General features: G+C 41.4%; 1 protein-coding gene across 11 annotated transcripts in view; it reads left to right on the forward strand.

Annotated features, from left to right (window-relative positions):
• The window catches only part of LOC144313986 (protocadherin alpha-C2), a 187,483-nt gene that overhangs the window by 151,439 nt on the left and 23,033 nt on the right, over positions 1-13,011 (forward strand). For all 11 annotated transcript variants that reach the window (XM_077897549.1, XM_077897555.1, XM_077897546.1 and 8 more), the window contains exon 3: positions 1,534-1,622. In XM_077897549.1, the coding sequence (XP_077753675.1) occupies positions 1,534-1,622 (89 nt within the window). The remainder of the gene's footprint in view (positions 1-1,533; positions 1,623-13,011) is intronic.

The following is a 13,011-nucleotide window of genomic DNA, read 5'->3' on the forward strand; positions in this document are numbered from 1 at the left end:
GCCCGGGTGGCTCAGCGGTTTAGCGCCACCTTCAGTCCAGGGCATGATCCTGGAGTCCTGGAATCGAGTCCCACATCGGGCTCCCTGCATGGAGCCTGCTTCTCCCTCTGCCTGTGTCTCTGCCTTTCTCTCTCTCTCTCTCTCTCTCTCTCTCTCTTTCTCTCTCTGTCTGTCTTTCATGAGTAAATAAATAAAATCTTTTTAAAAATTGAAGCTAAATATAATTTATTCCTTGCAGTATAATACACTGAACATGTATCCGAGCTGTAAACTTAAAGAATACTCTTCTCTTTTTACACATGTGCTTGGCTTCTTGGCCATTCCAGCCTCAGACACCATATAACTGTTCCTTTGAAAATTTCTGCTTTGAGTTGATGTGGTTCCAGGGTAGTTATATCTTCAGAATGAATCTGATTGAACCCATATAATTTGCTGGTAGAATCTGGGAACACATGAAGGATATTAATATTTGGGGGGAAAAAAGAAAAGATTCTAGGATGTAGATGAAGGGAAGAATAACAATAGGACAGAGCTTAATGAATGAATTTTTATTAGATATGTTATTCAGAGTCACAAGTGAAAGTATATTTAATTGATAGTTGGGCTTCCCCCACTATAGTTCAAGATTGTCTGCTTCTGCTGCCTCATATAACCCCTTTAGACAATAGTATAAATTTTGTTTTAGTAACTTAATTTGCAAGATGAACCAATGTCTTTTTGAAAAGAATACTGATTCTGGTGATGATTTTCTTGTATGATGTTTACTCTTTGGATTCCATTTGTTTTTTCCTTCATTCATCCATCCCACAAATACATGAAGGTCTACTATGTGCTAGCATTATGATGTTTGCTCCATCCTTGAATTGTTTATGTTCTATTTCTGTTTGCCTCTAAGGGTGTCCCAGTTCATCTCTCCCTGCAATATCTGATGCTGAATTAATCTCTTCTGAATTGGGATCTGGGGGTGGTGGTGATAGACTTCCTCAAGTCCCAGGAAATATAGAGTGGGTTGCCTATCTATTAAGTAAAAGATACAGAAAGTAAAACAGAAAATAAGCTTAAGAAGTAATTGGGCAACTAAATTGGAATAATGCTATAGTTGTCAGCAAATGGTTTTCATGTGTTTTTGTCTTTGCTATAGATGACTCAGAAACAAAATCAGCAAGAGAGGCCTGGGGCTTCTGAGAACAAGCTCTCTTCATCTGCTACAGCATTAAGATGTTAAAACGGCATTAGCCCTCTGATGGGCTTCCTGTTAGATTTAGTGAACACCACGTGGCATTAATGACAACCAAAATTGCCATAAAGATAAAATGTGTTTATTGCCAGAATAGTATAGCAAGCAGTAAGTCAGCAGTGCTTTTGCTGTTTATGTAAGGTAACTGCTCAGCAGTAATTGCTTCAGTTCAAGTATGAGTAGAATGTGTTAGCTGGAGCCCTGCCTTCAGAGATGCATGTACTTTCTCTGGGTGGAAGGAGATCTGGAAAGTCATTTATGGTCTAACCATTATCTGGGTCTGTGTGTTTACTCAGCTCTGTGCACCTAGAGGAGGCTGGCATTCTACGGGCTGGTCCAGGAGGGCCTGATCAGCAGTGGCCAACAGTATCCAGTGCAACACCAGGTAAAGACCCAAGGTCTCTCTCTTCTTGATTGGGTTCTCAAAGGCAATCAGATGACTTGTTTTTTTAAGACCAAAAATGTTAATGGCTTTCTTTCTAGTTTTTCTTCTTTTCCTTACATGTATGACTTCCTTACATATATCCATGATTATTTTGATTTTCTACTTCATTTCCTTCAAGAATTGAAACAGAGACCATAAGGGTGTGTGTGTGTGTAAAGTTCTTTTGTAAAATAACCAGGCATCTTTCACGTGCTTAGGCTATCTGAGCCATGTGGAGAAGATCTGGTGTCTTCATTCACAGAGATGACACAGTTAGCAAAGATCTTTTGGTTGAAGACAATAGAAACCCATTCAAAGTGGTTAAGCAAAAGGGAAGGAGATACATAGAGAGATAAAGAGATATATACATAGACAGATGCAGTGGAGTTTCTCATGGAAGTGGAAAGTTATGAAAACCAAGGCACCACTCTCTTTGACTTCAAGTCAAAGTCAGATCTGCTTCTTTCTGCTTATCTACATCATTCTGCAGACCGATTTTTTACTGTCTTGATATGTACATTTGCACACATGACCATCTTACAGTTTCTTAGTTTAGAGGACCATTGGGGACTGATTCCTAATCCATACTTTCAGGAAATAGAATCTGCCAGATTGGACCAAAAACCCAATGGCTGGGTTTGATGAGAGCATAGAAAAATTCTTTTAATTCACATTTCCTTAGTTTCCTTATTCTGGCCTAATCAATAAAGTAATGTCATATAATAAAAAATATGGCTTTGTAGGCCCATCCCTGTGGTAGTTTTTTCAGAAAGGAAGGAATACAGAGACTGCAAATGGTGTCTATCATAATCCTCTATTAGTAGAACATCATGATGATGATAATAGTTACTAATTGTTGAGCCATAATCTACCCGGACATGTGCCGAGCACATTATATGTCTGATGTCTTTTATTCCCCATGACAATCTTGCAAGGGATTTATTATGTCTATCTTACATATGAGAAACTAGAGACACAGAGAGGGTAAGAAACATACCCAGGGTCATGTAGTTTGTAAGTGGCAGAGGTAGGATTCAAACTCAAGTGTATCTAGCTCCAAATCTACGTGTATGTAGCACTTATATTCCTAGCATGGCTGACTTGCAAGAATCCATCCAAATTCAAATACATACATAGATACATTACAGATGACATAAGTGTGCGTGTGAAACATTCTTTCCAAAAATAACCAGGTGCCTTTCAAATGATTCTGCTATCTGAATAACATGTAGCTAAGGGCCCATTTTTGCTGGCAATTCTAAGGACTTTTGTTGATTCTAATCAGCCAGCATTTGCTATTTATGAATGTTGCATGATTCAACTAAAAGTCACATTTGTAAAAAAAAAAAAAAATACACAAATTAAAGCAATTCATTAGAGAGTTAATATTGCCAGATGGCAAGGAGAAGAACATTAAATAGTTCATTGACAAATCTGCAACCCCAATGCTAGTGATAGAGTGAAGAAGTGATGGAGGAGGAAGTGGTATTAGGCTGCCAAGTATTGCAGGATGGGAGGCATCTGGAATGGTAAGAGCCTTCCTGTGAAAGTGGCTACAGCCATGCCCTGCTCACCTGCCTTAATTTCAGGGCTTTTCTTGCTCTCACAGAGGCTTTGTAGGTCAGTCTGGTGAGTGAGCCAGGAACTAGGTTTGAATACATTTTCCCTTTCACGAGTGATGCTGGGGGAAGGTTGTATATTCCTAGGCAAATGTACAATAGGAACCATCTGCTGATTATTTCATCTGCCCCTGGCCCAGGTCTCTCCTTCAGATTTGAAAGAATGTTAGGAACCCATCCTCTGGACAGAAGATAAGGAAGGAGTCTCCACTACTTCCCTTACCTATTGTCTCAACCCGTCTTGTCTAAACCCTTCTTTCCAGGCTGTGATGGCTCCTGACTCATAAGTCACAGTCCTCATGGACTGAGCTGGACAGAGCTTACATCTTTCAAGTACTCATTCATGGATGACCCAACCATACTTTTCAACACCACTTCCCCACCAGTGACATGAAGTCAAAGGGATGTGCCTCTGCCCTCTGCTCTGTCCTTTTGACACTTTTAGGTTTTAGAATTCAAAATATGTTCTGCACTGTTAGTAGGGAATATGTAGGGGATCCCTGGGTGGCGCAGCGGTTTGGCGCCTGCCTTTGGCCCAGGGCGCGATCCTGGAGACCCGGGATCGAATCCCGCGTCGGGCTCCCGGTGCATGGAGCCTGCTTCTCCCTCTGCCTGTGTCTCTGCCTCTCTGTCTCTCTCTGTGTGACTATCGTGAATAAATAAATAAAATCTTTAAAAAAAAAAAAAAAGTAGGGAATATGCATAAGGATCAAGATCATGATTTGGAATCAGATCTGAATTGAATTGCAAGTCCAGACTTCCTTGCTAGGTGAACATAAGAAAATTGTTTAAATTCATGTTTTCTTAATTATCCCATCTGTAAACCTGGTATAATGATAATACCTATCTTAGTGAGTTGCCATGATAACTAAAGAAGAAAGAAAGAGCTGAAAATAATGCTTGACATATAATATTAATAAGTGCCTAATTTTCTCTCTCTCTTTTTTTCCGGAATAGTTTTGTGCAATCTGTGATGTGGCCTTGGCTGATAACCTAGTGGCCATAATTCAGTAATTCTCATTTCTGGACCCAGATACCTCCCTCTAAGGTTGTCTGGATCATCCTGACATCTCTACAGTCCAGGCACTCTCCCTAGCCCCTATGCCAGCTGCCCTTCTGTAGATGGAATAAGGAGGCTTCATTAGTTTTGCCCAAAGAAAAGGAAACTCCTTCAAAAAACATGGTTGTTTCTGGTCCCAAGAGCCTGCCTTTCATTGATTCTTTTGCTTAGTGCTTCAGGATGAAGGTGCAGTTGCTTCCAGAAGGCTTCTTCCTGTTGCCTGGGTCTCCTTACACTTATGTCTGCAACCCCCACTAACGAACCACTACCTTCTCACACCTAAAATAGCTGTAGCCCCCTGCATGAAGACAGAGAGAGGCCTGCTGTGCACCAGTCCTCATTCACATGTCTTCTTGGAGTTGTTTTTCCTGCATTGATGAATTCTTCTGCTTTGACATTAAACTGTTCATTTATCTTCACAGTCCACAAAAAAACTAAGAGAAGATGTCTGAAAGGATCTCTGAAAGGATCAATGGGGACATCACCAGGTGATGTTTCCTGCAGGATTAACAAATCAGGCATCAAATGGGGTTAATCCCGATTACTGGCCCTGTTCTAGATCCAGCCTCTCCTCCGTGTGAGCAGACCTGGACTAAAAGGGCTTCTTCCTTAGCACCTTCCAAGGAGACTGAGCAGAGAAAGAAAATGGGCTGAGAAGGGAGAGCCTGACCTCCAGTTACAGCCACTTCTTCAGAGAGGGCTGTGTTTGTCGGGGAGCGGTATTAAAGGGCCAGTCAGTCACGTTTACAACTCACTTTATCAGGGTGAATGTTCTGAAGAGGTTTTAATGAGTGCCCTCTTGTGATCAGTTCCTAGAGAGAATCCCGAGAGGTTATAAAAAGACTACTAAAAAGACTGGCTTCAGGGCACCAGGCTGCTCTGGTAACTCTTACCAGTTCTTCTGGCCCCCACTTTCTACATTTCATTACCTAAGGCAACAGTAGATTATTTCTGGAGTGGGAAATAGTATTTTCAAAAGAGCTCAGGGAATTCCAAAACCACACAGCACTGCGAAAGATAACACTTAGGGCTTATCAGGGAAGACCCCAGGGGATCCGGGACTTAAGCAGTGAAAAGATTAATTAGGCAGGCAAGGTGACTAAGGCAGTGAGACTTAGGGGACCTCAGTTTAGAGTGACCAGACAGTGGTTCTCCAAGTACAATACTTGGAGCAGCCACACTAATTCCTACTGAATCAGAAATTCTCAGAGTTGGGCCCAGAAATCTGTGTTCAACCAGCCCTCCATGTTATACCGATGTACCCCCAAAGTTTAAGAACTGGTGTAGAATCAAGGGTAAATATTCCTGAGCTTGTCTGATATCTTTGAAGGCTCAGAAATCATGTGAGGAAGGCATCGACTTACAATTCATGCAGGAAGCAGTAGGCCTTTCCTTACATCAGAGAGAAAATCCCTAAGAATTCAGGCTCCAGAGTAACCCTCCTTTGAATTCTAGCTCTGCCACTTTGCAGTTCCAAGTCCTTTATTTAACTTTTCTGATTCCTAATTTCTCTGTAAGATGGAGATAATGGTAGTGTCTACCTAATAAGGTTGTTATAAGAATTAAACGAGATAATGCACACATGTTACAGAACCTAGAGAATAATGGTTGGTAGATGGCAATTATTTTTGTCATTTTTCAAGGTATGAGTCTACCTTTCACATTGAGAATTGAGGTCTGAGTTGTTCTCAGTAGTCTCTATTCTAGAGATTTTTCCTTTTTCTTTTTTTCTTTTTTTTTTTAAAGGATTTTATTTATTTACTTGAGGGATAGAGAGCGAGAGAGACAGGGTGAAAGAGGGAGAGGGCATGAACAGGGTGGAGGGGCAGAAGGAGAAGCAGACTCCCTGCTGAGCAGGGAGACTGATGTGGTCTCTGATCCCAGGACTCTAAGATCACAACCTAAGCAGGAGGCAAACACCCAACCCAACTGAGCCAAGCAGGCGCCCCTCTAGATATTTTTCTTTTTTTTTTTCTTTTTTTGATATTTTTCTTAATGAGCCTGTTTTTTGTTTTTTTGTTTTTTTGTTTTTAATGTTCCTGGCGGATTGTTTTTGCCGTAGTTTGCCATATCTCTTTGTGGAAGATGGATACAATTTACACACCTTAGTTTTGTGGGGGGATTCAAGCTTTTATTTGTTTAGGGATTCCTACTCTCTGACAAAATAACTTTCCATGAAGGGGCTTTGTGTAGACTCCATCTCTGATTCTTCTCCAGAATGAAGCCACGATCTTTAAGTTTTTTGGAATCTGTTTAGGAGTGCTGCCAAGATGAATTTTTCCACTTCATGAGTGAGTGCAGCCTTAGGCCTTGTTTGAGAATTTAGAAGCTTGTTGTTGCACTAACCTGCTCGCCCTCAACTTCTGCTGTTGTCATGGTAATGACAATCCTGGGAGGTGTGTACAGATCCTTATTAGGAAAAAAAATGAGATCAGGGATCTGTGCGTGTGAGGCAGCTCCCTCATTGGCATCCTCCACTCCCACCTGCATCTCAGGGCCAGAGTGCCAGCCTGGCTTAGAGGTCTTTAGCTTAGAGGAACAGGAGTCCTTAGAAGATGCACTTTTACTTTCTGAGAGTCTGGTGCTCATCCTATCTGTTGGAGTTCTCTGTGTAGTTTATGTTTTGTGTTCTGACCTGGCCTGGAGAGAGGGAACAAGATAGGGTGGGAAAGGAGAGTTAGAATCTTCTACCTAGGAGAAGCTATGAAGCTTAAGTTTTTGCTGGCTTCATTCATTCACCTTTGCCTCCTCCTTAGAAGAACAACCTGCACTTTGTATTTTCAATGGTCATGTAAATAAAAAACTAGAATGAAAACTTTCCAGTTTTTTCAAAATTAAACATTTCTGCTTAATAAATAGATTCTGAGATAGTTCCTTCCCTCCACCCTGTGTTTCTTTCACCTCTCTTACTTTTCCTACACCATTTTTTCCAGGATTGGTTAGCTCTGGGCCAAATACAGTCAGGGTTGGGACCATGATACATAATAAATAGATTTCTTCCTTAAACATAGCTCCAAACAGAGTTCCTATGCTTCCTGAAAATACAGTCCCGTGTGCACTCCAGTGTATGTTCCTGGGCATACATTTAAAGGCTATAGTGAGGAGAGAAGAGTAGCAAGAGCTCTTCCCTCTGGCTCCATTTTCCTTCAAATCCCACAGATGCAGGCAAGCAGCTATGCAGGGTCAGGAAATGGTTACTCATTATAGTTCCTTAGGTTATCATCGATCCATTTAATGTGTCACTGGAGCATACAGTCTGGCCCCTAAAAATTTCATCATGAGAAACAACTTTTAAATAATGTCTTAGGAAAATAATACACATTTATCTTTCTTTTGTTTAAGAGTGTTGCACGGGACATGAGTTTCCAAATTATCTTTTCTTCTAGTGTTGTCTATACACCATAGTTTGTAGATAAACTTTTAAGCCCCTTATCCAAAGGGAAATTCAGGTTTCTACTGGGAAAATTCTAGTGTCTCAAAAGACCAAGGAAGGGTGGGAGTCACCAAGTCTGCCACCTGACTTGGCTCAAAGATGACAGGTTACCTGTGTAGCCTGGGAGCCCTGTGGCAAAGAAGTGGAGGGTGAGAGTCTATACTTCAGAAAGATGGCTTGGATTGTTTGATGTTTGGAATTCATGGGCATAGTGCCCCTCCCTGGGAGGTGCTTGGACAAAAAGGACCTACTTATAACCTGGGTTGAAGGCAGAGGAGAGCTAATGGCTTGTAATTACTTTAAGCTTTGTAGCTCTATCAAGTGTTGCATGAAGCCTTCACTGATTCTAGTAAACTAGAAATGAAAGCCTGTCCCCAGCAATAGCAAGGATCTTTAATGACAAATATTTTCAGAGAAACAGCCCAGATTCCAAAAGAACTTGAAATATTCATTTTCACAGAGGCTGTCAACTTTGAGTTGAGAAGGTCATTGCCTAATTCGGAGAAACATATTCAGGTCAAGCATTGGCTAGAGCCTAGGGGCCTCTAGGGAAGGGTCATAAGAGAGTTCATTGCCAGGAGACCTGTACTTGAGCATGTGGACTGGAGAGGAGCCTTTTCTGCCTCTGCATTTAGCGCTTGTTACTCACAGTTCACAGTGAAAAAAGCAGAGGGAGGGTGCCTGAGTGACTCAGTCGATCAGGGAGCATCTGCCTTCGGCTCAGGTCGTGATCCCAGGGTCCTGGGATTGAGCCTCACATTGGGCTCTCTGCTCAGCAGGGAATCTGTTTCTTCCTCTCCCTCTGCCCCTGCTCTTGCCATCTCTTTCACTCACTCTCTCTCAAATAAATAAAATCTTTTTTAAAAAAAAGAAAGAAAAGGAAAAGGAGAAGGAGCATAGATCATCATAGATCAATGCCATTCCACTCTTATCTCAGTAGGACCAAGAGTTTGCTCAGTAGTAGCCTTGCCTGGAATGGTCTATCTCCAGGAGAGGGGACTAGGTGAAGGATTGGAGAAGGCAGTCCTGAGGATGGCAGTACCGAGAGAAATAAAAGCAAAAAGGAGTATACCTGAAACTACTATAACACTGTATGTTAACTATACTGGAATTAAGAGAAAAGCTTAATCAATTTTAAAAAGTATGTTTGTACCAGTATGGAAACAGGAAATTGGGAGCTTTGTAAAAGACAGACTCACAGATGTAACTCTATAAGGTTAAAGTATAAAAAGGTAACTTTAAGTAACCAAATTTGTATCCACAAGAAAACAGGGATGATGAGAAGCTTATTGTTGTTACTAGAACTGTGGCTTTTGATAGCTGAATCTCAAATAGTGTACTTGGGCCTCTCAGTTACAGCTGCTAGTGAATATTGTAAACAACCAAACAAACTTTAAGAATGAAGAAAGTCTGAACAAACAAGTTTGTTGTTGATGGTGCAAGAAAGTCTGCCAGTTTGTGCTTACTTCCAACATTGGATCAACCCTGTGTCCAGAACTGTTGCTCTACACAGCATCATGGGCCAGGCTGAGTAAAGAGGTGATGTTTTTCAAGTCTTCTCTTTTATGTTTTTTGACTCTGCACTATAAATATAGTCATATCCAAAACACATGTGTCACATCTCTGTTCCCATAATCCTCTAGGGTCACCCAAAAGTCTGTAGCACGGCTGAAAGTCTCAGCCTGTGTGAATGATTTACATTACATGATGCATACCAAGCTGCATGTCAGAGAGTTTTTTGGGGGAAAGGGTAACACTAGAGATGTAGACAGCCCTGAGGTAGACATTTTGAGTCTGTGAGATTGGCTCTGTGTTTGATGATGCGCCATGGGGTACAGATAACTATTAACAAGGAAGTATGTATGGTGATGAGAAGGTCTTTGTTGTTGAAGTTTCAGTCTTTAAATCCTGTGCTGTTGCCCCCTATTGTAAAATAGCCTTTAGAATAAGAAAAAGGAAGACTTGCTAAGTTATTATTTATTGAACTGTGATAAGCACTTTATTTTTTTTTATTTTATTGGAGTTCAATTTGCCAACATATAGCATAACACCCAGTGCTCATCCCATCAAGTGCCCCCCTCAGTGCCCATCACCCAGTCACCCCCACCCCCTGCCCACCTCCCTTTCCACCACCCCTTGTTCGTTTCCCAGAGTTAGGAGTCTCTCATGTTCTGTCTCCCTTTCTGATATTTCCCACTCATTTTCTCTCCTTTCCCCTTTATTCCCTTTCACTATTTTTTATATTCCCCAAATGAATGAGACCATATAATGTTTGTCCTTCTCTGATTGACTTATTTCACTCAGCATAATACCCTGCAGTTCCTGGGGATCCTTGAGTGGCTCAGTGGTTTCGTGCCTGCCTTTGGCCCGGGGCGCGATCCTGGAGTCCTGGGATCAAGTCCTGCATCGGGCTCCCGGCATGGAGCCTGCTTCTCCCTCTGCCTGTGTCTCTGCCTCTCTCTCTCTCTCTCTCTCACTCTCTCTCTGTCTCTCTATGTCTATCATAAATAAATAAAAATAAAAATCTTAAAAAAAAAATACCCTCCAGTTCCATCCAGGTCGAAGCAAATGGTGGGTATTTGTCGTTTCTAATGGCTGAGCAATATTCCATTGTATACATAAACCACAGCTTCTTTATCCATTCATTGGTAAGCACTTTATATGCATTGCATACTTAAGAGAGAAACGCATTCTTATTCCCATGTTTTAGATAAGGAAATTGAGACTCATAGGAATTAAGTAACTTCTATACATTTACACATTTAGTGTTTTTTGCTTACTGTTATATTTCCAGTATCAAGCAAGGTGTCTGGCACACAGTAGTGCTTAATATTTGTTAACTCATTAATGAATACAATGGCAAAGGCAATATTTGAAATCATGTCTGCCTGCTGGTGAATCCTGTGTACTTAACTAACACACTACTGATACTTTGTCTCACATACCAGATGATGGGAATAGTTTGGTAACTTGGAGAGGACTATTCATTGTCTGAGTTCCAAGTTGACTGTGGGATCTATGTTAGTTTCTCATTACTGTTATAACACGTTACCACAAATCTCATGGTTTAAAGCAATGCAAATTTACTACTGTACAGTTCTGAAGGTCAGAAGTTTTACTGAGCTAAAATCACAGTGGATTCCTGTTATAACAAATATCCACTTTCCTTCAGTCTCCAGTAACCTGTTTCTCATTTGCATTAAAGCTGTCAGTGACAGCCCCTTTAATGTCCAAATTTCTACTGACATTCTGTTCATAATGACAATTTAGGTATTCCCTGAGATGATGATATGTTCTCTCTAACACTACTTCTTTCTGAGTTTTCTCTAGCAGAGTCTTAGTATCTACTTTTCTACTAACAATCTGTTCCGGGTAAGCTAGGCACTTTATCTCATGCTTCTCAGAATTCTTCCAATCTTTGCCCATTACCCAATTCCAAAGCCACATCAGCATTTTTAGATATTTGTAACAGCAGGACCCCACTTCCAGGTTCCAAAATCTGTATTAGTTTCCCACAGCTGCTGTACCAAATTACCACAAACTAGATGGCTTAAACCACTACAACTTTATCATCTCATAGTTCTGGAAATCAGAAGTCCAAAATGTATTTCCCTGAACTAAAATCAAGATTTCAGCGGGGCTCCATTCCTTCTAGAGACTCTAAAGGAGGGTGTCTTTCCTAGCCTTTTCCAGCTTTTAGAGGCTGCCTGCATTTTTGGACTCCTGGATCCTTCATCTTCAAAGCCAGCAGGATAGCATCTGCAAATCTTTCTCTGACTCTGACTTTGCTACCTTCCTCTTTCCCTTATAAGGACCCTTGTGATTACATTGGGCCTACTTGGAACATCTAAGATAACCTCTCCATCTCAACTTCCTCAGTTTAATCACATCCGCAAAGTCCCCTTGCCATGTAATAGAACATTCACAGGTTTCAGGAATTAGGATAGCTGCATCTTTTTTTTTTTTAATTTATTTATGATAGAGAGAGAGAGAGAGAGAGAGAGAGAGAGGCAAAGACACAGGCAGAGGGAGAAGCAGGCTCCATGCACCGGGAGCCCGACGTGGGACTCGATCCCGGGTCTCCAGGATCGCGCCCTGGGCCAAAGGCAGGCGCCAACCGCTGTGCCACCCAGGGATCCCTGGATAGCTGCTTCTTTAAGGGATCATTATCTGCCTACCACAGGGTCTTTTCATGTTCAGGCAGATGTGGCTGTGTGCATCTGTGTGTTGTAAACTTCAGTAGAGATGAAGGTAAAATAAAGTGCATATTAGGAACAGGAAGAGCTTTGAGGAGAGTCCAGTGTGGACATGGCTTTGAAGGCTATTATTAATTGTCAGAACTTTGGTAGAGACTAATTAATCACCTCCCTTTCCCTCTAAGTCTTAACTAATTAAAAATAGATGCAAGGAGCCAACTGAGGAATCAAAGTTTAGAATTAGATTTATTATTGGTAAAGATGGTCTGGAGAATATGGCAGGACTTCCACCTCCCAAATACAAGGGAGGAAAATCAAGAATGGCAGACCACTCCCCTGGCAAGGAGTGGGAACTATCCTGGTTTGATTACCAAACAGAGCTAGAGCAGAGAGTGAAAAAGAGTTAGAAGAGAGGTATATCATGAAAAAATTGACTGTTAGTGCTAACTTTGTCCATCAAAAAGCACGAGCTGGTTGAAATGTGACTTATGGTAATCTCATGGTAATCTCCCCAATTGAACAAATAACTTTTCCTTCTTGGGAAGGGTAAGTGTGGAAATGGAGCTAAAGGCGAGAGCCCCCTTCCAAGCATATTCCCCATGGATGGAAGTATTGGTTGCTGAGTGTCTCTTTCCTATGGGCAGAGGTGAAAATGTGAAGACAGAGGAAGTGGTACATTGTTATGTTAAAAGCTAAAAGATATTGTTCTGTCCAAGGCCTAAGAGTATTTTCCCAAGAGTTAGCAGTCAGGAGAGGACAGAACTCTTTGGATCACCCACAGCCTGATCTGGAAGGAGTCAATTAAGGATGCCTAGGTGCTCAGCCATTGAGCATCTGCCTTAGGCTCAGGGCGTGATCCCGGAATCCCACAATCGAGTCCCTATTGGGCTTCTTGCATGGAGCCTGCTTCTCCTGTCTCTGCCTCTCTCTCTCTGCCTCTGTGTCTTTCATGAATAAGTAAATAAAATCTTTAAAAAAAAATTAAAAAAAAAATTAAAAAAAAAAAAAAGGAAGGAGTCAATTAAAGGGTGTGGTAGCTAGT

The sequence above is a fragment of the Canis aureus genome, chromosome 5 (assembly GCF_053574225.1).
Source record: "Canis aureus isolate CA01 chromosome 5, VMU_Caureus_v.1.0, whole genome shotgun sequence".
Classification (NCBI taxonomy): Eukaryota; Metazoa; Chordata; class Mammalia; order Carnivora; family Canidae; genus Canis; species Canis aureus.